This window comes from Taudactylus pleione, unplaced genomic scaffold (assembly GCF_031769625.1).
Source record: "Taudactylus pleione unplaced genomic scaffold, aTauple2 ptg000479l, whole genome shotgun sequence".
In the NCBI taxonomy this organism is placed as follows: Eukaryota; Metazoa; Chordata; class Amphibia; order Anura; family Myobatrachidae; genus Taudactylus; species Taudactylus pleione.
The window spans coordinates 13,211,706-13,238,303 of record NW_028284881.1 but is presented as its reverse complement, the minus strand read 5'-3'; the positions used below and the strand labels follow the sequence as shown (position 1 = coordinate 13,238,303).

The following is a 26,598-nucleotide window of genomic DNA, read 5'->3' as shown; positions in this document are numbered from 1 at the left end:
TTTTTATAGAGTAACATACAAAGTTGTTTTTTTTTTGTGCTTTTGCAATAATATAAAATTCCAAAGTGGCACTTTGAAATGCAAGATTAAAGTTTGCGTATATTTACAATTAACACATCTTAATTTAAATTAGTCAGGAAGTACATATTATACGGTAACAGTACCTTAACCAGAGGCAGTTTAAGTCTTAATTTTTTTGCTATTAAGCACCAGACAACAGTGGGCCTGATTCACTACGGATCGCTATTCTGCTTATACGCACACAACGCACTTGCTAATATCAGCGGTGCTATGTAAATGTTTACATTCACATTGCGATCGCAGCCTGACATAAGGACGCCCACTTCCCCTGCTCACATCGGTATACTTTGACCACATAGCTAAACAATCGGTAACATCGAGTAACATCGGACCCATACGCACAGTTAATGCAGGTCAGACCTCACTCAGGAATTGCTTACTTCAGCGAACGCTATAAGGCGGCGTCTGGTATCACAGTGGCAAATTTATGCATGCTCATGCAACGCCGTCCCAATGCACTGGCACGCAATGCAGACTGCAAGAAAAAAGTTTGTGTGATTTACATTTTTTCTCCACACCGTTTTTAATATTACAGTCTGTAGGCTTATGAATGGTATTACTATGATATCAGAAAGACAGTTTTATATGTCTTATTTTTTATATAAATTTGCTGCTGTTAAGCATCACCAGACAACAGCGCACCAGGGGCCTGATTCAGCATGGATCACTATTGTGATCATAGCTCCGTTATCGCACGGAGGTCTGCTGCGAAAATATGTTAATGGATGCAATCGCAAAGCCGTCGTACAGCGAGCATAGAGACGCCGACTACCGCTATCTCACATCCGTATATGCTACACAGATTTAATTGCTGATTGTTTACCACACTTTTTTCACCCACATGGGAATAGAGTGAGTAAGAGCACGTAACTGTGAACCAGGACAAACCATGTTGCAATGCAAGGGGTGCAAATACATACATTTTATTTTGCATGTAGGGTAAATTCTGGCTGCTTTTGCATGTAGCCCACAAATACTGCAAATCTTTATTTTCACACTGCAATTCACCAAGATGATCAGTTACGTGCTGCTTCTTATTCAGAAAGCTGAATCAGGCCCTAAGTGCTCAAGATGGTGCTACTGACGGAATTGGTATTCCGGAAAGCGGCAGCCCGACAGGAGCAGAGTGCGACGCAGCGGAAGCCCGGCAGTGCTGGAAATCCCGATCGTGGATAGGTAAGTATCCACTAACCTAACCTAACCCCCCTAACCCTAACCCTCCTTAGGGGTGCCTAACCCTAACTTCCCCCCCAAGTGCCTAACCCTAATCCCCCCTCTAAGTGCCTAACCCTAACCACCCCCCTTCCCCGCTGCCTAAACCTAAGTCCCCCGGGGGGGTGCCTAACCCTAAGTCCCCCCCGGGGGTGCCTAACCCTCCCTCCCTCTAGCCTAACCCTAACCCTCCCGGGGGGGGGTGCCTAACCCTAAGTCCCCCCCGGGTGCCCTAAACCTAACCCTCCCCACCCGCGGGTGTCCGCTCGCGGCGCCCGGCATCACTACGATCGTGATGCCGGGCGCCGGTCTCCCGGCGTCGGGGAAATGCGGGCGTCTACATCTAGACGCCCAGCATTTCACCCTTGCCGGGAAAAGACAGTCGGGAAGCCGGCTGCCGGTATTTAGGCAGTCGGCTTCCTGATTGCCTCCCCTACTGACACACTGTGAAGTGCAGTCTGCAAGAAAAGGGTTGTGTTATAATTTTTTTTAAGACACTTTTAATATTGTTATTATATATACACTGTAGGTACATAGATAGAATATTTATATATTTTTTAATATATCTATATATATATATATATATATATATATATTTAATTTGGCACAAAATTAATAAAACATTTTTTGTGACAAGCTACTTTTTTTTTAATACAAGGACAGGGCCAGCTGTCTCAGTCTCCCTGGCAATGTCAATGTCAGCATGATTGTTTTTTTTTACAACTCCAGCCCTGACTCCTGGACACCTGTCCTGGATGAGTCTTTCTGTTAAAAGTGCTGCTGCAAGCCTGCAAAACAGCAAGAAATACAAATACTCCCACACTTCCACTCCCAATCAGTCTCTCTCCTCTCCATACTACTGTCTCTCTAATGACCCTTCAACTACTGTCTACTGCAGACTCCAGTGACCATCTCTCTGTAGCTAGCCAGCTAAGAAGACTCAGCAGGAGGAAGTGGCATGCTTTATATACTACTCCTTTCCCTCTGGCTGAAGTCTGTCCCCTTCAATGAGTGACAGCAGCAGTAGGGCAGTGTGTGAGTCACTAACGTAGCTGCTGTTTCCAGAACTGTGACGCTGGCGGATGTGGTCACTGACACTATAGAGTCACTCTGAGCGGCTGTCTCAGTGCCCACCAGAATACTGTTAATACAAAGGATTTGGTGCTGAAATCCAGGGGAATTGGGGCACCTGAAACTGACCCAAGTTCCCTAGTTCAGATACAATAAATTGATATGCAGCCAACTGCTTAGAAAAGAGTAGGGGTGACATGGCATATATTCTATTTGTAGCAAAACTACCATAGCATTGCTACATAAATAGTCTACATTTGGAGACAAGGCAATTGGTTACTTGCACTGCATTTATGTACACATTCTACACTAATACAGTATGTAACACATGCTACACAGATTTAATTGCTGATTTACTACCAGACTTTTTTCACCCACATGGAAGGTTAGTAAATGTGCCCTAACCGCTATATAGAAAGGGAGCGCTTATTCTTAATAAGCGATGCCCGTCTTTACAAACATCCTGTTAGCATATCTGTCAGGTAAATTTAACATCCACCTTACAGTGTATAACTCAGTTGTGGCAACAATTTTTATGTAGCCCAAAATATACACCTATGTAAATAACCCAACAAGTATGGCAAGTGGTGAGAGAATGAGAAACTACAAGTGAAGTGTTTTGCAATATCATCAGCACCTCCTTGATAGGCCGTTACATGTGTACCCCACGCAGTATCCAGGACGTGTATTGACAAAATTTTGCACCTCGACACGATCTCAAGCAGATTTCTCCAGTTCATATAGGTATCTCTGAGAGAGAGGTACAATGCCCATTGTCCCCCAACCACGGCTTGGCTTGCAGTCAACAGCTAGTTGACTGCAAGAACAGCTAGAACAGCTGAGGCTGCTCTTAACTATCTCTTTTACACTGCACTTTTCTTACTATGGCGGTGCCCTGGGGCGGCTTAGCTGGGCTAGTTTGGGGGTGTCCTGCGCTCTGGATTTGAACCCTAGTATGTTAGGGACCTACCCTAAAGAGGTTACCTGGATATGGTGGGTAGGCCCATAACCTTGGCCATGATTATGCTAAAAACCTCTATTGATTGCAAAATGTTATTGCATTTATATATTATTAGTAATTTGGAGTTGTGCACCTGAGATTTGTCTGTTTCTGTGCCTGCAATTAGTGTCATCAGGTAGCACCTCCCATCATATATATTCAGGTTGTGCAGTCCAGGAATCTTTCCTATATACAACATTCCAATTAAGCCCACATGTATTCCATGGGTAATGAGGTCAGGACTCTGTGCAGGCCAGGCAAGTTCTTTCGCACCAAATTCGGCAAACTATTTTAAAAAAAAGGACATTTTGCTGATTTAGGATGAGTTTTCCCCCAGTCTCTTTTTTTACATGCTACGTGGCATTCCTATGCTGAGAGTCTGTGTTACATGCTACGTGGCATTCCCATGCTGAGAGTCTGTGTTACATGCTACGTGGCATTCTCATGCTGAGAGTCTGTGTTACATGCTACGTGGCATTCCCATGCTGAGAGCCTGTGTTACATGCTATGTGGCATTCCCATGCTGAGAGTCTGTGTTACATGCTACGTGGCATTCTCATGCTTAGAGTCTGTGTTACATGCTACGTGGCATTCCCATGCTGAGAGCCTGTGTTACATGCTACATGGCATTCCCATGCTGAGAGTCTGTGTTACATGCTACGTGGCATTCCCATGCTGAGAGTCTGTGTTACATGCTACGTGGCATTCTCATGCTGAGAGTCTGTGTTACATGCTATGTGGCATTCCCATGCTGAGAGCCTGTGTTACATGCTACGTGGCATTCCCATGCTGAGAGTCTGTGTTACATGCTACGTGGCATTCCCATGCTGAGAGTCTGTGTTACATGCTATGTGGCATTCTCATGCTGAGAGTCTGTGTTACATGCTACGTGGCATTCCCATGCTGAGAGCCTGTGTTACATGCTACGTGGCATTCCCATGCTGAGAGTCTGTGTTACATGCTACGTGGCATTCTCATGCTTAGAGTCTGTGCTACATGCTATGTGGCATTTCCATGCTGAGAGCCTGTGTTACATGCTACGTGGCATTCCCATGCTGAGGCCTGTGTTACATGCTACGTGGCATTCCTATGCTGAGAGTCTGTGTTACATGCTACGTGGCATTCCCATGCTGAGAGCCTGTGTTACATGCTACGTGGCATTCCCATGCTGAGAGTCTGTGTTACATGCTACATGGCATTCCCATGCTGAGAGCCTGTGTTACATGCTACGTGGCATTCCCATGCTGAGAGCCTGTGTTACATGCTACGTGGCATTCCCATGCTGAGAGTCTGTGTTACATGCTACATGGCATTCCCATGCTGAGAGCCTGTGTTACATGCTACATGGCATTCCCATGTTGAGAGCTTGTGTGCCTACAATTGTTTCTAGCCATTTCCACCTCACAATAACAGCACTTGCAGGTGACTGGGGCATCACTAGTTGGGCAGACATTTGACAAATAGACTTGTTGAGAAGATGGCATCCTATAACATTGCCACATTGAGCACTTTGGTATGCGCCGTTCTACTGCAAATTGTTGCCAATGGAGACTGCATGGCTGTATATTTCACCTTATGCACCTGTCATCAATAAGTGTCAGAAATGGCCAGACGCACTAATTATAAGGGGTGTCCACATACTTTTGTCTATGCTATATAAAGAACTGAAAGTGTATGAATCGGTTTACTGAACATTTGCTTGGAGAGCTCACAAAGTGTGTATAATGCTAGGTGATTTACAGTGACATATAAATATGCAAGCTGTGAGGATATTGAAAGCAGTTGCAGTGTTCTCCATCGGCTTGTAAAGCTCACAGACTGATAGATCCTGAGAAGAAACACATATACCTAAACTGCAAAGCTTAGTCAATTAACTCTGCTATTCTTTGAAATGTTCAGAGGAAAGATCTATAATTAAAACCAAAGCGTCCCTCCGTGCTGTGCAGGTTATAGACTGCAGTCATTCCTCACTGATTCTGATTCAGCAATAGACTGAGTCATTTTGTTTGACTTTCCCTTGTGGATGGAACGATGACATAAAGAGCATCCCCAACTGGACAATATCAAGAATTATCTATTCCTGGCTAGAATCTGTAATACAGTACATGTCAAACTAAATGTAAAGTCTAGTACTAATAGAACAGCATCTAACTAGCATAATTCGATAATTAATCTATGGCTCCTGGTACAAATTGTGGGTATCTGATCCCCCCACCTCACTATTAACAAACATAACCAGACTATAATTTCACCGGGGGCCGATGGACCATAAAAATTAGCCAATCATAAGCACGAAGGCTGCTATAGGGTATCACCATCTGGAGAGGGTGTTATCTGTCAGGGTCGAGGTCCAGAATGCTTCCCAGTCTGGAGCTTGGTAAATCAGACAGCTTTGTAGCCCCCATAGAAACCCATGGAAGCACAATGGCATATCTGCTGCGATGTGTGGGGCCCCTGAGCTGTTTTGGCTGGACCTCTCCAGGGCATCACCATTTAATACATATAGTCACTTTGTATATCACCTTCATGTTTGTTTATTATTTATGTATTTTTTCACACACATTCTACCCTTATCATTATTATAACACTTGCTAATTACTTTACACACCTGATACTTTAACACTTCACTGTCACCCTTTTTTTCGAGTGATGACCTGGGGAGGTCTTTGGCTGAGCTGACTTTTGGGGTGCTCTGCGTCCCAGATGTGAACCCCAGAGTGTTAGGGACCTGCTCAATGAGGTGACCTTGACGCTGGTGGGCAGGCCCGTATCAGTGGCCATTGATATGCAAACTACCTCTGAAATTCTATATTATAAATTTATATGTATAAAGTAATGATCGCATAATGCATCTGCAACTCTGTTTTTTATATCTGCTGCGATCCCTCCATTGTACATCTGGAGGATACTTAATATTTACGGATACCACCCTGGAAATGGAAACATCCCACAAATATTTAATGATGAATAGGCCCCTTAGAATTTCTTAAGGTTAAAATAGTATGTGGCATTACTGTACTCACTTAGAGCTTAAATAATCTGCACAGTGATCATTATGATTACAGTGAGTAAGGATACAGGAACAAGAACTAAACTATTGCCATTGGTTCATCTTGCTGACACTGGACTCCCACAGATGGCTGCTAAACAGACAGGTACCTATAGACTCTGTACATAATTCATCCTTGCTGGTAGTTGCTTTTTATTTCAAAAAAGGGAAAGCATACGGAATATAAAACACCAAATAAAAAAAGTTTACCACTAGGAATAAACACATCAGATATGTAATGAATCAACTTAATCTGTAACAGATATTAAACAATATAAAGAAGTAATGTATAAAAAAAGTAACTTTAAAAAGTATGTTACTAGCAAGCAGAGAAACAGATTATGCTCACTAGGCAGCTAGGAGCCCTGTTCTGTGCAAAATATGAGCACAAAGGTTTGATCAAGGGCAACTAAATATTTCAGCTATCAAATTTTATTCAGCCCTGACATATTTTGGTCCACACCGTATATCTGTGTATCTGTGTGATTATGGTATTGGCATTCGTCATTAAATATTCTGCTTACTAGCAGTTTTCTACATTTTTGTCTATAAATTGACGGCATACAGCTTTTTCCAACTAAAAGATTCAGAGACCCACTTACATATTTCTGGATTTCTAATGTTATTTTCCAGTAATCTCAGGGCAAGGCAGATAAGGTATTTGCTCTGAAGTATCTTGACCCATGTCTAGTTTTCTTTATGTTTCATATTAGTAAAATCTGTATTTGAAAATATTAGATTTTAGTTTTAAATGTCCTACTGTGTATTAATATTAGAAGTGAGTAAAGACAAACTATTCCTTCACATGAAGATTATTGTATATCATACAAACATATTGTTTAAATTGAGGACAGCTTTAAAATATTATAATTTTATAAAGAGACTGAAGATTATATTTTCATAAATTAAATATTATTCATTTACTCATTTATTTATGTGCTTGATACATCTATACTTGTAATGGTTGTGTCTCTACATAGACATTTTTTGCAGAAATGTACTCCTTGGGACTGTGTATGAACTATGGAGACAAAAAATAATTTTGGGGGAATTTTTGTATGTCTGTCTGTTCCAGCATCACGCAATACTATGGGATCAATTTGGTTTGCGTTTCTGATATTGTATAGCTTAGTCACCTAGAAAGAAACAGGTATGTATTATCTGAATGTGACATCAGGGAGAGGAGCAATAAAGGAAAGACCAGACGCTTGATCCTCAGCGAGTGCAGTGTGCAGGCTCCTCAAGTCAAAAATGACTAGATGTATATAATAAATATAATATTTTTTGGGACAAATATACTTTTAGGCACTGTGCATGAACTATGGAGACAAAAACATTTTTTATTGGAATTTCCACAGGCTTCTCAAGTCCAAAATGACTATATGTATATATATATATATATATATATACACATCAGCAAGCCTATCTTGGCTATCTTGGATCATGAAGTTACAGTATTAAGGCCTATTTAATAGATGGAGCACCAAGACAAATACTACATACAGTATCATAGAGTCGATGCTCATGTTACTTGCAACCCTTTAATGTTACTGTAGGTTAAATAGCAACGGATTTGGAATTCACAAGATAGTGCAGCTGGAGTTCTAGCGCACAGCATTGCACTGAAAGTTGGTGTTCCGATTATGTTTCTGTGGGACTTGACTCCACCAAAGTTATGCAACGGAACCCAACTTAGGCCCATATTCAATAAGCCGTGAAAAGTCGGAATCCACAAAAAAGTATCGCCGATTGCACCTTTTCGCCAGGCAGAAACGTATCCCCGTATTCAATTTCAAACACTTTTCACGTATGCGAAAACGCAATGCAATGTAATAGGCGAAAAAGATTAGCCTCTGAATAGGTGGAGAAAAAAAGTGCAAAATCGCTATTTTGGGGTGCAAAGGTGGGGAAACCACTCAGCACCCTCGGGACAGCCCCCCAAAGGATAACTGCATCAAAAAATCCCTAAAAAATACCCCAAAAAGCACTTTGAAAATGGGGGCGAAATAGTGCAAAGTGGGATTACAAACTTAAAAACGAGTGAAATAGACTTTTGGGGGTCTGCAAGTATGGGTGAGGTGTTTTTTTGATTTCAGGTGCTGGCTTCAGGTGCGTTTTTGAAATTTTTTAAAACTTTACTTTAGCGACTTTAAACCATGCTTGCACCCAGTTTCAAGTACCCCAAATGCCATTCTTCACCACTTGTGCAAATACGCTAATTAGGAGAATTTGACACACCTTAAGTTCCCCAAACAGCTTTATTAGGGCTATTCGGGGGCATGTACATTGATCCCCAATGTTAGTGCATCTTTAATGGGGTGTCATGATTTCCCCAATTCTGACAGCAGTTTTCGCTTGGTTTGCATTCGCGCGGTTGTGTTTTCACGTTTTTTGGAATTAAATAGGGTGAAACTTTATAGCGTAAGTGAAACTAGTTGAATACGGGCCATAAAGTCACTGCTCTACAGAGGAACCTAATTGAGGCACAGATTCTTATGGGATCTGACGCAAGTGAGACTGTGTTTACCACGTATATACCCCTTGTCCCCGAACAATTTTCCTATTCAGTTCAATCGCCTGCAGTTTCCTGTAAGTGTCTGCTTCGCTATGACGATCAGCAAGTCGCAGGGACGCAGGCATAGATCTCAGGACCAGCTGCTGCTCCCATGGGCAGCTTTACATGGTTTGCTCATGAGTTAGTAGCGCCAAGCATCTTTTTGTGGTAATGCCTGAAGGAAAAACTGCAAATATTGTTTAAAAAGACATTTTGTTTAATGGGCCTGATTCAGCACTGTAAACAAATGCCATTACGTACGCAGATCGATCGATTGTTAAACATTGTGCATGCGTTAGAACCACATTTTGCGTGCGCTGCGATCGCACTGCTATTACGGACGCACTGAGTAATCCATTGTCACTGTTAGTGTTTGGGGGTGGTGACGGGGGAGTGGCTGAAAAAACGATGGCGTGTCTATCCATTTGAACGCCATTTCCTGGGCGTGCATAAATTAGCCACTGCAATTGCATACACAGCTTCAGTTCTCAATGCGTGCGATGAGACTTTCAGTTTCTGCGGCTGGTCAGACCGGTGTAAATGTTGCCTGATAGGCCGATGTGCGTCGATAGCAGGAGTGCGAGGTAGTATGGATGTGAGAAAGCAGTAGTGGGCGTCTCTATGCTGGATGAATTATGGCTAGCATTAACATACATACGCAGCTGCGTTTTGTGCAAATTTGCAGCTGCGCATGCAATAGCGATCCTTACTGGATCAGGCCCAATGTCTACAATCTAAAATATACATCACAATATTAGATGCCACAACTGTCTTTGTAAAATTAGTTCCGCTGAGCAACAACAGACATCCACGTGAGCAAAGCTGTGGTCAAACCCGAGTACATAATCAATGCAAAAGTTACATCTATGTTATCCTAAAGCAGGTGTTATATGAAGATACAAGGTACAAATAAAATACAATTTGTTACAAATGTTGCAAAGAAAATGAAATCTAAACCCAATAATTCTAATACATAACAATAGAATCATAAGACCAAAAGGTAACACAGTAAACTAATCAAGTGTACTTCATCCAAGATTAAATGTGTAAACAACCAGTTTTTGTAAAAATGTACTCAACCCATTATAATAAATCCTTGTTTTTCAAGACAACGCAGCCATTAATTTTATAGCTAATTAAGTAAGTTAATAAAATGGTCAATTACAATAATCTCAGGAACACTGTATACTCATACAGAGCAATCAATTATTTTTTTCAAAACAACGATTTGCTTTGTAATCCTTGCAGTCTTGAGGGCTGCCAGCTGTGAACTACAAAGTAAATATAGTGTCATAACCTGTTGCTATATATATATATATATATATATATATATATATATATATACCTTGTTAGAAGGAGAGCACTCCATACCAAATCACTTTTGAAAATGGGTGCCACAGGTAAAAATTAAATAGTAGAGAAAAGTCACGGCTTAAATAAGAAGGTTGTTTATTAGCATAAAGCAATGTTTCAGGCCATATAAGACCTTTTCTCTCATATGAGAGATTGAGAAAAGGTCTTATATTACCTGGAACGTTGCTTTATGCTAATAAACGACCTTCTTGTTTAAGCATCAACATATATATATATATATATTTATATATATACACACACACAGTGTATATATATATATATATATATATATATATATATATATACACACAGTCAAGGCGTCCAGAGCATCTTACAAGGTACATAGTTAGAAATGGAATAAACAAAACAAGAAAATAGAACAGTACAGAACATTGCAGGACATAGACATTGTATAAACATTGCTGCTTCAGCAGTCATAATGCTCAAATAGGCAACAAGGTGGCAGAACCCAAGGGTTGGTGGTGCCATTGGCAGTAGAGAGTAGATGATGGTGTAAGTAAGGGAAGGAAGGGCACACGAGGGAAGAGGGACCTGCTTACATTTTAAAAGGAGGGGCAAACAGGAGTGGCACAGAAGGGTGAGACAGTGAGCAAGGAACAGTGGGTTAGGGTGAGAGTTGGATGGCTTAGATAAAAAAGTTAGTCTAAAGAAATCGTTTGACATTTTGCAGAGAGGTGGATAGCCTAATAGGAAGATGTAGGGAGTGGCACGGGCAAAATCTTGGAGGCGAGAGGGGAAGGAGATAATCAGTTAGGAGGAGGGGCAGCATTGGTTTGTGGAGCGAAGTGGGCAGGCGGAAGTGTGAAAGGTCAAGGTGTAAATAGGAGTGGATTGGTGAGGGCTTTGTAAGTGAGTGTGAGAAGTTTGAATTTGGTTCTGAAGGGGAAGGGGAGCTATATATAATATCTATAATATATATATAACTTCCTCCATTGTGTTGAGTTTTATATATCCCTGGAGTGCTGCCGACACTTGTTGTTTGTGTTGTTTATACCTCACCACTGTGTACAGTGGACTGCGGCTACAGAGGGCACCGGGTACTGCTGTCACATCTGTTTTGGAATGTGAGCTCCTGCATTTATATAATATAGCTTGCATTGGAATGGTACTACAAATTTAATGTTGTGCCAGAAAGCCTTGACCCCCACATCTGAAAAAGAGAAACATTAGCTGTGAAGGTGTCACCTAGGTCCATTAGAGGGAACCGGAACCACACAGAGTTATTCTTAGCCCCATGACCATTAGACACAGTCCCTGATTCAGAGGCGCTCACTATTTGCGAGCGCTCGCTCTGAATCAGGGCGGGCCGTTTTTTTTTCCACCGGCCTCCAGGCCGCTCGCTAAGCTGTGGGTGATCACCCACAGCTTTAGCGGGTGGCCTGGCAATGGTCACGATTATCTCGACCATCGGGCTTTGCGAGGAGACCCTTGTGGTAGGGTCTCGTCCACCGCAAGCCCCAGTGAACTTTCCTGCTCTAATGGGGCAGGAAGTTCACTACAGACATCACTGGTGATTTCAGTAGGGCCGCCCACAAACGGCAGGCGTTCCTTCAGGAACGCCTCCGTTTGTCCAGCCACCCCTCCTGCACACCTACAAAACGGGGCGAGCTGTCAATCACAAATCGACAGCCGCCCCGTCTTGTAGTGATTCCCATAGCATGCGCACTGCCCGGCCATCGACCCGCTTGCAAGCGCTCGCGAGTGGGTCTGAATCAGGCCCACAGTTTAAAGTCAATGATTTCTGTCAACCTCCAAAGTGACATGCACCCATGTAACATCATAAGAAGTTATTTGGAAGGTAGAAAATCCTGTTAATTGTATATGTGTGACTAGATGAGTTTACTTTGCCACCCATATCATGGAAGGACACTATTCCTGAGTGACTCTAATGGGCTTACTTCACCATTCCTTTTATCATCAGTAACCACATTACTGATTTACCTACTGCATCACAAGACTTCTTGTTGCTGCCACCACTAAGCTCTTACAATGGCACCTGGAACCTCTTACTTCTAGTCATGTATGTGGTCACAGGGGATGCAGGTAACATCCCGGCGTACGGGATGCCGCCACTTAGAATACTGGCGCCGGAATCCTGACACCTGTCAGAATTTACATTTACTATTTACATTTATACAACCCTATTTATTCACCACACTGAAGGTTAACTCTCTCATCACCGTAGCCGCCGGTTATTTTCACCACGTGGGGAGCAGGACAGGGACCTGGCCATAGCATGGTAAACTTGAATTAGGCCTCCAATGTGAAGTATTACTACTATATAAGTGCAATATAAATACAATATGAATTACTGTTTATAGTTCATGCTAAAGATAGAACCATTTGACCATTCTAAAATTACTCCACAAATTCTCACATTATAAATAAAAAAACAAAACAAAACAAAAAACAGTGAAACTTAGCACTAACTCGGCAGTGCTAGTGCGCTTGTGTGAACTAGAGTTAATGCAGGTGCACAAAGCCCCAGCGTCTAATAGAAGAAGCCGGACAGGGCGGATGGATCAGAAAGGGGTGAGCACCGTGTGCGAGAACAATCACCATCTGAAGATGATGAACAAATGCATGAACAAAATCACGAAGGACAGCTCTCCTTTGCGAATAAGGGACTTCCAGAAGTCCCTCTAGCGTCCTTCTACGCATGCACAGAAGAAAGTGCGTGCCGCGGGGGTGCTGGGAGGAATCCGATTGTATCCCTCTCACAGCACTCTTTGAATAGAATCCCATAGGCATCGCATTTCGGAACTTGGGGCATATGAGAAATGCTGTGAAACACGCATTGTGGGGGTGTGACCGCATTTCTCCCATTGCTGCATCCCACCCCGGGAGAGAAAGGTAAGCAGGAGATATCTGTGATATCTCCTGTATTACCATGTTGATGAATGACCCCAAAAACTTTTGTAGAATTTAAGTAATAATGAATAGACCCCACAAATGAGAAAATCTAATTTACTGCTGTCATAATTATATAATTTTCTAAAGCCCATGCTTTAAAGTGGATTGCATTCAAAATGCTATTAAAGGAAAGAGCTATGTCTTCTAAGGAAGATAATAATATACATGGAAAAAAAATAATAATCCCGATGTAGTACAAAAATGCAAAAATTATACCAGTTATTAACTTTCAAATTGCAGCACCTCAGCCATGGACAGTATTGTAGCATAATATCGGGAAATCACTTAGTAGTAAGCAGTGGCGGATTCTAGCTAGGGACTGCAAGGCTGCAGCATCCCCAGTAAAATCCGCCACCCGCAGGGACTGCCTATAAATGGCAGTGACTTCCCATTGGAAGTGCTCCCTGCTAATCACAGCCAAACAGGCAGTCCCAGGGGGAGGTGTTTTCTCCCCCTGGGACTGCCAGTCAACTGTGATGGCAGACACTCCCCTGCTATTACGGCAGCCCTTACCAGCTTCTAGGGGCTGCAGATGATGCAGTACTAGAAGCAGGCCAGGTTGCTAATTTGTGTGTATACACGAGATTGAGGTCCTGAGCATGTGCACAATTACAGACCCCCCCGGCCAGATATGTAAGGATCCTGCGCTGGTAGTTTGAGGGATCAGTTTTCCCTATTGCTAGAACTACATCTCCTACTCTGCTCTAGTGTGATTATAAGTAGTCACTTTATAGGATAATTGAAATTAAGGGCCTAATTCTGAGTCACACGCAGCTTTGTATGCAGCCATATCTAGCGAATATCAGGGGTATAAAGGGTAGTGCACCACAGAAACAATGGTGTGTCATGTTGACACGCCCCCATTTTCAGTGGACACACCCATTGTGGCATCTGGCCACACCCACTTTTTTGGCATGCAGTTGGTTGGGGGCTCCGTTTTTCATCTTGCCCTGGGCTCCAAAGACCCTAGTTATGCCACTGAGTTTGAGTTAGACGGTTGTCGGATGTTTCTCTCCATACTGAAATGGATGTTTCTGGTTGTCAACTGAGCATCCATACAGAAGACAACCATGTGTGGTAATGTCATAGCTGGGATTGGTATGATTTTCCGTCATTCACAATGTCAACAATCACATTATTGGCAGTGTAATGTCTAGCACAGTATGCTGTTAGTTACAGAACTAACCGTCTTGGCCCATATGAGGGTAAGCATTCATGTTTAAAATTATAGTGCTGACTCGGTTACAGTGCTGTAACTAACACAATGTTGACACAATGTGCTCGACAATACATTCTACTGTGATCAACAATATGCTGCCACAATTGCAGACATTGCGAATATCGAATTAATAACTTCCTCCAGTCATGGTCAAGAAGTCAGATGTGCGTCCTATTCTGAGACCTGCCTATGCCGAAGTGCCTGGTTCTGAGTCTCACACAGCTCCGTACTGGCTGCATTACATAAGCAGATATATTGGTAACAGAATGCTAATGTGATTATACTCACGTCTTCATTCTTACGCATTGCGCTGCCGCAGTGTTTTCCTTTTGCTAACACAGCCGTCATTTATATTATTGGAACATACACAGACCCCATGCGAGGTGCAAGAGATGGGTCCTCAGCACACTCACGACTCTATGACACAACTCTGGCTACACGCCCATGACACTCTCATGGCACTATCACAAGGTAGTTCTCATTCAAGCCAACGCCCAGTTCACGCCCTGAAATGCTTAATTCATTTTAAATGAGAGAATGGATGAGAACTGTTTGACTCAGAATTGCCTGCAAATAAGCAGATATACATATGTTCGCTATGGTGCTGTCACGGGCCACTCTGGAGGACTGCGGGGGGGTCCGGGACTTACCTGTCCGGGTGCTCTGGCGTGGTCCTTCTGGTGGGGGTTCAGGCTGCTGGCGGCTAGCACGGTGTGCGGGCAGGTCCCTGAGAGGCAGCACTGGGTCTCTGGCAAGTTGGAGCTGCTGTGGCTGGGAGTCTGTGCAAACATTGCTGGGTGCTGGGCGTCGCCATCTTGTATTTGGTCACATGTCAGGAAGGAGCCAATCCAGTATGAATGATTCACATGGGCTCTGACAGCCAATCCAGCTTCAGCCTTGGGTACTTAAGGGCTTCCTGACAGTCCTCAGGTTGCCAGTGCAACGGCTTACACAGCTAGTCTGAGTGCTAATTCTCTGTGCTCCTTGTCTCGTTTACGTCCAGTGTCGCAGTTGCAGTACTCAGTTGGTGAATTTGTTTGCTGCCAGCTCCAGGTCATAGTGCCACTGCCAGTGCTCTGCTCATCTCAGTTCCGGTAATCTGATGCTACGTTACAGAGCCTCCTCTACCAGCATTCCTAGTCAGCACCCGTACCAGGTTCCCATACCTCAGCATCTCTGGAGCTGCGTTCTGCATACCCGGTGGGTTTTAGTTCCCTTTTCCCTGTGATCTCCGTCCTTCGCATCATTCATCAAAGGCAGATACATTCATGAACAAGTACCCACTGCGTCCAGCCTTGTTCCAATATCAGGAATCTGCTCACAAGGACTTACCTGCACCCAGTCCGGGTCCACTTCCCACTTCGGATTTGACAGTTTGCACTGGCCTCATGGATTTGGCTAGTGGTCAGGATTCCAGAGCAGACCTGTTGCTAAGTATTGCCAGCTGTTTAGAGGGTCTTGAACTTTCTCACCGTCAGCTGGGTCAATTTATGCAAGAGATGTCTCACCAACAGGACACTCTGCAAGACTCCCTTGTCACGGTCAGCATGCCTGCTACAACGAGTCCTCAGCCTGGTTCTCCTATCAGTCCTACCATAACTATCTCTCCGTCACATCTCCACTTATCGCCCCCAAGCAAGTTCGATGGAAATCCAAAAATGTCCCGCAGATTCTTATACCAGTGTGAGGTCCATTTGTCACTCCAGCCTGCTAACTTTCCCTCTCCCAAAACTAAAGTCGCTTATATTGTATCACTCCTCCCTGGTCCAGCCCTGAATTGGGTCTCACCATTGTGGGAACGCTTCAATCCCCTGTTGGCAGGTTATGTGAAATTTCTGTCGACATTTCGAAGGATCTTTGACGAGCCTGGGAGGGCGACTTCAGTGTCCACTGAAATCATGCGCCTCCGCCTGGGGAACAGGACAGTAGGCCAATATATTATCCAGTTCCAAACATTGGCTTCGGAGCTGCAGTGGATAAAGAACACTCTGACTTCAGCTTTCTGGAGTGGACTTTCTGATCACCTCAAGGATGATTTAGCGACATGTGATTTAACACCCAAGTTGGATGACCTTATCTCGTTATGCAATAAGGTGGATCTATGCTACCGTGTGCGACAGGCAGAGAAGAGTAAAACAGATCGCTTTAGATTTTGGCCTACTCCACTGCCGTCTCTTGCTGCTCCTACTGAGACCACCACTGAAGAACCTATGCAGATCAATCGGGCACAACTTACCCCAGAAAACAACAGAAATGTTGCCGGAGAATCTCTGCATGTATTGTGGTGAGGCCGGTCATCTGCTAGTCTCATGTATCCATTGTCCGGGAAACTATCGCTCCTAACCAGCCATGGAGACACTAGGTGGGGAGTAATGTCACTGTCTCCAGCTAAATCTGAATCCACTATCCCCGTTGCTTTGGAGCTGACTCAAGGATCTAAACAATATCCTTTATCTTGTAGATTCCGGAGTGGCCGGGAACTTCATTTCAGCTGAATTAGTCCAAAAGTATCAAACTCATCCGCTACAACTTCATGTTGGTGCTCGTCATGTGGAGCTATTAGAACTTTTAGTTATACCGAAGACCTCCCATGGAATTATTTTAGGTTATCCTTGGTTAAGTAGTCATAGCATTCACAATACCAGACTCCAGTCTTTAAACCAATAAGGGAGGGGTGCTAGTCCAGGCTGAAGGTGTCTCAGCCTTCAGGTGTTCAAAGAAGCACACTAATTGGAGTGTATAGAAAAGGGTCCTAGACTGCACACCCTGAATATATATAATGGGAGGTGCTACCTGTTGAGACTATTATTGCAGGCACAGAAACATTATATATTGGTTTAAAGAAGGAGTCTGGTATTGTGAATGCACACTAGTAATAGACACAATTTAGATAAGTCCTACAAATTATATACTGTAGTGCAATTTTGGATTGATTTTTGGGGCGTGGGTCCCATGGATTGCTTTGGTTGGTCTGCTTCAGGACATCGCATTATAACACATTTTTCCTTTTTTTCACATTTTAACACTTTTACTGTTTGTTTTTATTATATTTGTATTTTCATTTCTCTATCTTATATATGCAGCCATAGCTGCTCTTACCTATCTTACTTTACACTTCACCTTTCTCACTAGAGCGATGCCCTGAGGTGGCTCGGCTGAGCTGGTTTGGGTGTGTCCTGCGCTCTGGATTTGAACCCTAGTATGTTAGGGACCTACACTACAGAGGTTACCTGGATATGGTGGGTAGGTCCATAACCTTGGCCATGATTATGCTAAAAACCTCTATTTATTTATTGCAAACTTTTATTGCATAATTTATTTATATATAATTAGCAATTTGGAGTTGTGCACCTGTGATTTGTCTGTTTCTGTGCCTACCTTGTACCTTTATCAATTCTTACCCGTCCATGTACTCATTTAGTGATGGACTTTGTAACAGACCTTCCGGCTTCCAGAGGATATACCACGATTTCGGTGGTTATAGACCGATTTTCCAAAATGGCCCATTTCGTCCCTCTTAAGAAATTGCCCTCCACTCCTGAATTGGCTCAGCATTTTATTTCTGAAAACTTTAGTTTACGTGGACTACCCTCTCGTCTCCGATCGTGGAGTTCAATTTGTAGCGAAATTTTGGAGAGCTCTGTGTTCAGCATTACAAATTACATTGAAGTTCTCAATGGCTTATCAACCTCAGACGAATGAAGTTTTGGAACGTGTTAACCAAGATCTGGAAATGTTTCTGTGTATTCATCTATCCTCCTCGCAAGATAACTGGTTGGATCTTCTGCCATGGGCAGAATTTGCACGCAATAGTTTTTACCACTCCTCCACCGGTCATACTTTATTCTTTACTGTTTATGGTACACATCTACGGGTACCCGAGTTTCAAAGTTTACCAACTTTCAATCTGCCAGCAGTTACATCCTCCTTGCAGTACTTCTCCAAGATTTGGAAAAAAGTTCAATCTAAACTGAAAAAAACTTCTAATTGTTTCAAACATTGGACGGATAAAAGAAGATCAGTTCCAAGTTTGAAATTAGGGGACCAAGTATGGCTTTCTAAACGAAACCTACATCTACGAGTGCCTTTGATAAAATTCAACTCACGTTTTATTGGCCCATTGCCGGTGGTAGGAGTTATCAACCCGCTTGCTTATAAGCTCAAACTGCCTTCTTAACTCAAGATACCCAATTCTTTCCACATCTCATTACTAAAGCCCTTGGTTCTGAATCGGTTTCTCAAAACCCTGCCTCGTTCTCCTAAAGTACTCGCCAAAAGAGGAGTTGAATTTAAAATGAAAAAGATCCTTGATTTCCGTCTTCATTATGGTCACCTCCAGTATTTGGAAGACTGCAAGGGTTACGGTGCAGAGGAATGTTGCTGGGTGAACTCTTCAGATGCTCCCTTATTGGTCAGCAGGTTGCACTCTGAGAACCCAAGAACACCCAAAGAGTGTCCAGAGGCCACACCAATAGGAGGGGGTAATGTCACAGGCCACTCTGGATGACCGCGGGGGGTCCGAGACTTACCTGTCCGGGTGCTCTGGCGATGTCCATCTGGTGGGGGTGTAGGCTGCTGGCGGTTATCACGGTGTGCGGGCAGGTGCCTGAGAGGCAGTGCTGGGTCTCTGGCATGTTGGAGCTGCTGTGGCTGGGAGTCTGTGCAAACACTGCCAGGTGCTGGGAGTCGCCATCTTGGATTTGGTCATGTCAGAAAGGAGCCAATCCAGTATGAATGATTCACATGGGCTCTGACAGTCAATCCAGCTCCTCCCTTGGGTACTTAAGGGCTTACTTGGAGTCCTCAGGTTGCCAGTGCAACGTCTTACACAGCCAGTCTGTGTGCTAGTTCTCTGTGTTCCGTGTCTCGTTTACCTCCAGTGTCCCATTTGCAGTACTCAGTTGGTGAATTCGTTTGCTGCCATCTCCAGTTCATAGTGCCACTGCCAGTGCTCTGCTCTTCTCAGTTCCGGTAATCTGCTGCTACCTGCGCTACGTTACAGAACCTCCTCCACCAGCATTCCCAGTCAGCACCGGTACCAGGTTCCCATACCTCAGCGTCTCCAGAGCTGCGCTCTGCATACCCGGTGGGGTTTAGTTCCCTTTTCCCTGTGTTCTCCATTCTCGGCATCATCCAGCAAAGGCAGAGACATTTATTAACAAGTACCCGGTGCGTCCAGCCTCGTTCCAATATCAGGAAACTGCTCACAAGGACTTACCGGCATCCAGTCTGTGTCCACTTCCCACTTCAGATTTGATAGGCGCATGCGGTCTGCTAATATTCCCTAGATGCGGCCACATACAAAGCTGTATGCGACAGATTCAGGAGCAAAGTATCAGCTGCTGTTTCAACTTGAAATCATCAGAATTACTGTACAGTATTAATTTATTATATTTGACACCAAATCATATTAATCACAACTTATGTTATCTCTTTTTAATGTTTAGTGAAGAGAATATGTTTCTTAAAAAGAATATATGCCAGTGACCACATTGACTAACACAGATATAGTATAATGAGGGCTAAACTTTTTTTTTGCCATTTTCTTTGTTCCAAACTGTAAATTGTTATTGTCAGATCTGGCAATTCAACTTTTTTTCAAGAGCTTTCCTTGTGTTTCTCTGACCTGTTTCTTCTAGGAGATGGTAGGGAAGGAAAAGGAGGGGTGGTTGGAACATTGCACAACTTGCTTGTTTCCTATACCCTATTGTCTATTTCTAAAATCTGTGCTGTTTGATGTTTATGCTTTGTGTCTAGCTCTGTGGTTCCCAAACTTTCTCAGTTTGAGGCACCAATAGAGTCTCCGTCATTTTTTCAAGGCACCCCTAAGCCAAAATAATTAATTTTTATGTAGTTAGGTCAAAATAACTTAATAAGCATATACTGTAGATCAGGGCAGAAATACTATTATACTTATTAAATTGTTTGCAAAAATAATACACATAAATCCAAGGAAAAAAATATTTTATATCCATGCTTCTCTATTTGCCCCTCTAGATGTCTCTCCCTTTGCCCCTCTTCTTGTCTCTCATTGCAGCCCCTCCATGTCTCTTCATTTGCCCCTCTCTCTACCTTTGCCCCTCTCCATGTCTCTCCCTTTGCCCCTCTCCATGTCTCTCCCTTTGCCCCTCTCCTTGTCTCTCATTGCAGCTCCCTCCATGTCTCTCCCTTTGCCCATCTCTATGTCTCTCCATTTGCCCCTCTCCATGTCTATCCCTTTGATCCTATCACTGTCTCTCCCTTTGTCCCTCTCCATGTCTCTCCCATTGCCCCTCTCTATGTCTCTCCCATTGCCCCTCTCTATGTCTCTCCCATTGCCCCTCTCTGTCTCTCCCTTTGCCCCTCTCCATGTCTCTCCCTTTGCCCCTCTCCATGTCTCTCATTGCAGACCCCTCCATGTCTCTCCCTTTGCCGCTCCCCTTGTCTCACATTGCAGCCCATTCATGTCTCTCCCTTTGCCCCTCTCCATGTGTCTCATTGCAGACCCCTCCATGTCTCTCCCTTTGCCCCTCTCCATGTCTCTCCCTTTGTCCCTCTCCATGTCTCTCCCTTTGCCCCTCTCTGTCTCTCCCTTTGCCCCTCTCCATGTCTCTCCCTTTGTCCCTCTCCATGTCTCTCCCTTTGCCCCTCTCTGTCTCTCCCTTTGCCGCTCCCCTTGTCTCACATTGCAGCCCCTTCATGTCTCTCCCTATGCCTCTCTCCATGTCTCTCATTGCAGCCCCCTCCATATCTCTACAGAAAAACAATATTTTCTCTTTTGTACAAAATCCAAGAGCAGTAACAGCCACAACAATATCACCAAATACTAAAAACACATATTATAAACAGAAAAGGATATGCACTCCTTATTGGGAAACATGAACGCTGATAAATAAATCAAGTAATAGTACCATGCAGAAATAATTCATTTTTCAAAGTCTCAGTTTCAAAAATAAAACAATCTGGCACTTTGCTAAGACATCCAACCTGTGGCAGCCATCAGCTCCTGTATGCATCACTGGCTGCAGGAAAAGTTGCTGGACACTGGTTCTTATTACCTGGAGTCTATCCTGTTTGCATTGGTCTCTTTTTCTGCTATACTTGGTTCACGATTTACCATATTGACTCAGAAAAACCCTGGATGACGAATACGTCACCAATACTGTATTGTTTTATTTTTGAAACAGAGAGTTTGGAAAATTAATTATCCCTGTATGGTACTATTACTCGATTTAGTTATCACCCTCCATATCTCTCCTTTGCCCCTTTCCATTGGCCCTATTTATTACAATCCACACTCCCCGTCCGGGACCCCCTCCTCTCTCTCTGGCAGCCGCCGTGCACTGACAAAATCAGTAGACTCTGGGCACTAGTCTGTGCCTGGAGTCTACTGCGCATGCGCAGGTCACCGGGAAAAAGGGGAGGCAGCCATTTTCCTGGTGATTTCCCTATTGCTCATGTGCAGAATTCCGGGAAAATGGCAGCGGTGCCAATTTTCCAGGCGCTTTATGTAGCGCCTCTCCAGCCAATGTGGAACTTCAGAGAGGTAAGTATTAAAAAGTATGGGTGCACGTTGTGCTGTGTGCCTCCCTTGGACCCAGGGACCCATGTACACCCATTAGAAATACGCCACTGGGTCGTAGTGTGATATTTCCAACTAAATTTGCATTGGGAATTTACTTAATATCGCATGTATGTACTAACATCCGCATGCAGGGACAGAGCTTGCGATAAAGCTCTGTCCCTGCGAATCCCCTCTGCACATTTCCCCGTATTTTTCGGAAAGAATACAGGGAAAATGTCTTTACGCATTCGTCGCCGCTGGATACAGACAACCTCGTAATCTCTCAATTCTATCGTTTTAATCAGCAGAAGCTTGTGCGTCCTATTCGCATTTGAAGGAGAAAAGTCACTCAAAAAGATGCTCTGTGCTACTGAGTCACGCCACAGCATGGCACGACTAGAAGGGCTGGTTAATGAGCAAGGAGGCTAAATATATACAGTCAGGTGCATAAATATTGGGACATTGACAGATAATTTTCATATTTTGGCCTCTATTCACCACCACAATGGCTTTGAAATTAAACAAACAAGATGTGCTTTAACTGCAGACTTTCAGATTTAATTTGAGGGTAATTACATCCAAATCAGGTGAACGGTGTAGGAATTACAACGTTTTCTATATGTGCCTCCCACTTTTTAAGGGGCCAAAAGAAATGGGACATACTAAACAATCCTAAATCAAACTTTCACTTTTTAATACTTTGTTGCAATTCCTTTGCAGGCAGTTACAGCCTGAAGTCTGGAACTCATAGACATAGACGCTGGGTTTCATCCCTGGTGATGCTCTGCCAGGCATCTACTGCAAATGTCTTCAGTTCCTGCTTGTTCTTGGGGCATTTTCCCTTCAGTTTTGTTTTCATCAAGTGAAATGCATGCTCAATCGGATTCAGGTCAGGGGATTGACTTGGCCATTGCATATCATTCCACTTTTTAGCCTTAAAAAACTCTTTGGTTGCTTTTGCAGTATGCTTCGGGTCATTGTCCATCTGCACTGTGAAGCGCCATCCAATGAGTTCTGAAGCATTTGACTGACTATGAGCATATAATATTGCCCGAAACACTTCAGAATTCATTCAGCTGCTTTTGTCAGCAGTCACTTCATCAATAAATACAAGGGAACCAGTTCCATTGGCAGCCATACATGCCCACGCCATGACATTACCACCACCATGCTTCACTGATGAGGTGGTATGTTTTGGATCATGAGCAGTTCCTTTCCTTCTCCATACTCTTCTCTTCCCATCACTCTGGTACAAGTTGATCTTTGTGTCATCTGTCCATAGGATGTTGTTCCAGAACTGTAATGGCTTTTTTAGATGTTGTTTGGCAAACTCTAATCTGGTCTTCCTGTTTTTGTGGCTCACCAATGGTTTACATCTTGTGGTGAACCCTCTATATTCACCCTTGTGAAGTCTTCTCTTGATTGTTGACTTTGACACATATACACCTACCTCCTGGAGAGTGTTCTTGATTTGGCCAACTGTTGTGAAGGGGTTTTTCTTCACCAGGGAAATAATTCTTCTGTCATCCACCACAGTTGTTTTCCGTGGTCTTCCGGGTCTTTTGGTGTTGCTGAGCTCTCCGATGCATTCTTTCTTTTTAGGAATGTTCCAAACAGTTGATTTGGCCACACGTAATGTTTTTGCTATCTCTCTGATGGGTTTGTTTGATTTTTCAGCCTAATGATGGCTTGCTTCACTGATAGTGACAGCTCTTTGGATCTCATATTGAGAGTCGACAGCAACTGATTCCAAATGCAGATGTCACACCTAGAATCAACTCCAGACCTTTTACCAGCTTAATTGATAATGAAATAACGAGGGAATAGCCCACACCTGTCCATGAAATAGCTTTTGAGTTGATAGTCCCATTACTTTTGGCCCCTTAAAAAGTGGGAGGCACATATAGAAACCGTTGTAATTCCTACACCGTTCACCTGATTTGGATGTAATTACCCTCAAATTAAATCTGAAAGTCTGCAGTTAAAGCACATCTTGTTTGTTTCATTTCAAAGACATTGTGGTGGTGAATAGAGGCCAAAACATGAAAATTCTGTCAATGTCCCAATATTTATGCACCTGACTGTATGTGATGTGCTCAGTCATTTACTTTGCATGAGTGACTGCTAGCTTATCTAGTGTATATGTTGTAAACTGGGCTGCATGGACTTATTATCCCAGTCACCTCAGTCACTCGCTTGACTCAGGGTCATATTTATAATGGGTGCAAGGTGTGCATCCAATTAAATATACTCACCTCTCCGTTGACCCGGAGCTGGCTGCAGAAATCATCAGGAAAATGGCCACTGCTGCCATTTCCCCAGTGATTTGCGCATGCGCAGTAGAGATGTCCCGGGAATGTGTAGCGGGCGCCATGTTCCAGTAGACTCTGGCACAATGCCAGAGTCTAGGAGAGGAGGGGGCCCGATCGGATTCTGCACACGGGCCCCCTCTTCTCTTAAAGCGCCTCTGCCCTGACTGATTGGCTGCCCTTATTATTAGAAATATATGAGAATTATTACTGTATTTATATGCTCTACTGGTATTTCTAACATGCAAGAGGACCTAATCACTTGTAGCTTTGTGGCAAATATGCTTATAATGTGTTTCTGCTAAAATATAAGATGTACAGTATATGTCTTTTATACATTGTGAAAGCACAATCCTTGATATTGTATTTAAGCCTGAATTATGAGATGTAATATTACTGGTGCTAACTAATACTGCTTTATTTCTTCCAGACACACTGTCAGTGCCTCGCTGGTCCCCACAGATTCCACGCAGAGATCTGGGAAACTCTATCAAACACAGGTAATGGGACAAGGGCGTCAGACACAGGCAGGAAATAGGAAAGGAATTTATGTTAGCCAGCACGAGGGCTCCTGGGACTCTATTGTGTATTTGTTACGCAGGTTGTGAAAGCTATTACCAACTTAATTTAGGAAACAGTTTAGCTTATGCCAATAACCTCTACATACTCTATTTCCCTTAATAATATTATGGATTTTAATTATTTACCTCTTTATGGGGTCAATCCAATTAGGTGTGAATTGTGAGTTTGTTTCATGAAACGTGACGATTTGCACAAATGCACACACCCAAGAATTCTCCAGTCCAATTAAAAATGCCTATTCGCTGTACTCGTAGTAGTGGAGGTTTGCGAATTGATTGGCAAATGCGATGTGAGAGAAGTGCATGAAAAGGTGGGGAGACCATTCTGGACCCCCCAAAATTGATAATTTCGTTAGCAGGACCTTATAGAAGGCTGTTTGGGGGCATTAGGAAATTACTAAAGGTTTCAAATGGTGTCAAATGGCTGATATGTGCTTTTTAAAAGAAAAATTGTAAAAAAATGATAAAAAAAAAATATTTTTTTGTTTACTCTCAAAGAAATTAAACATAAAATGCAAAAAAAAGTAGGAAAAAAAAGATTTTGGAATACTTTGAGGGCACTTTGAAAAATTATTATTTTTCAATTAAAAAATACTGTAATTAAATTTGGGGTGGCTAAACCTACGAAACAGTTGATTTTTAGGGCAATTTGAGGCAATTTTTTTTTACCCCAAAAAATTACATGTAATTATTGGACTAATTAAGCTAATTGGGAACTTACAATTGCCTAATTACTCATTAGGGGTGTCCAAGGGGTTCGACACGGTGTCCCAACATTTTAACCTTAAAATAAAGATTTTCCTTTCCATCTCTCACCCTCAGGGAGGCTTGAATGTAAAAATGTGAATTCACTCTGACTGGTTCAGTTCAAATTGCTAATTGGATTGCAAAATGAATTTGCTATACGTATTCGAAGAGAAAACAGCAACTTGCACCTTGAAATACGCACCTCATTGGATTGACCCCTTAGTATTGCTTTACTGTATCAGGTCTTTGATCTGTCATCTCCAAAGTGCACAATAATGTCAGCACCTGACTTCCAAGGAGTATATCATCATAATGCACATGGTACTCCCAATTTATCACAATTGTATAATATCTGACAACTGGGCCATACACCTATGATCCTGACAGGCTTTTACAGTACGAATATGTTTATAACATTCAACATAAATAAACATTTGTAAATAATAGTACTGATAGTCAAAGTGCCCATTGTCATGTGCCTTCAGGTTATTTCTGGTTATAACTAGCCCATTTAATCCTCAGCAACCATAGTTTGACAATAAAATTTTAGGAAAAACTGAGATATACCTGTGGGTTATTACTGAACTAGTGTAGAATCCTCTGTGGAAATCAACTTTCTTGTGATATAACTTATAGTGTTTCTGAGGCTAAACATCAACAATTTTTTTTAAAAATAGCTCATATGAGCTTTTAATTCATGCAACACGATGTGTACAGGTGCACATGATAAATAAAAGCCTACCATTTAGGGTAAAACAATGGCCCTCTCCTTTTTTGAACAACATTTACATGGCCGTACTTAGATACACAGATAGGGACCAATGCAGCAACAATCTCCCAAGTTTGCTGTAATGCCTGGAGTCTGGTATTGTAAGTATTTGAGGCCATAACGACTTGGCGCTTCCTTGCATTAAGCAATATCCCTCTATTCTTCCTCCTGGTATG

At 42.9% G+C, this 26,598-nt stretch overlaps 1 protein-coding gene across 2 annotated transcripts in view; it reads left to right on the top strand.

The window, feature by feature from the left end:
- Nucleotides 1–26,598, top strand: part of KSR2 (kinase suppressor of ras 2) — a 534,326-nt gene that overhangs the window by 343,172 nt on the left and 164,556 nt on the right. For both annotated transcript variants that reach the window (XM_088449103.1, XM_088449104.1), the window contains exon 6: nucleotides 24,756–24,825. In XM_088449103.1, the coding sequence (XP_088305229.1) occupies nucleotides 24,756–24,825 (70 nt within the window). The remainder of the gene's footprint in view (nucleotides 1–24,755; nucleotides 24,826–26,598) is intronic.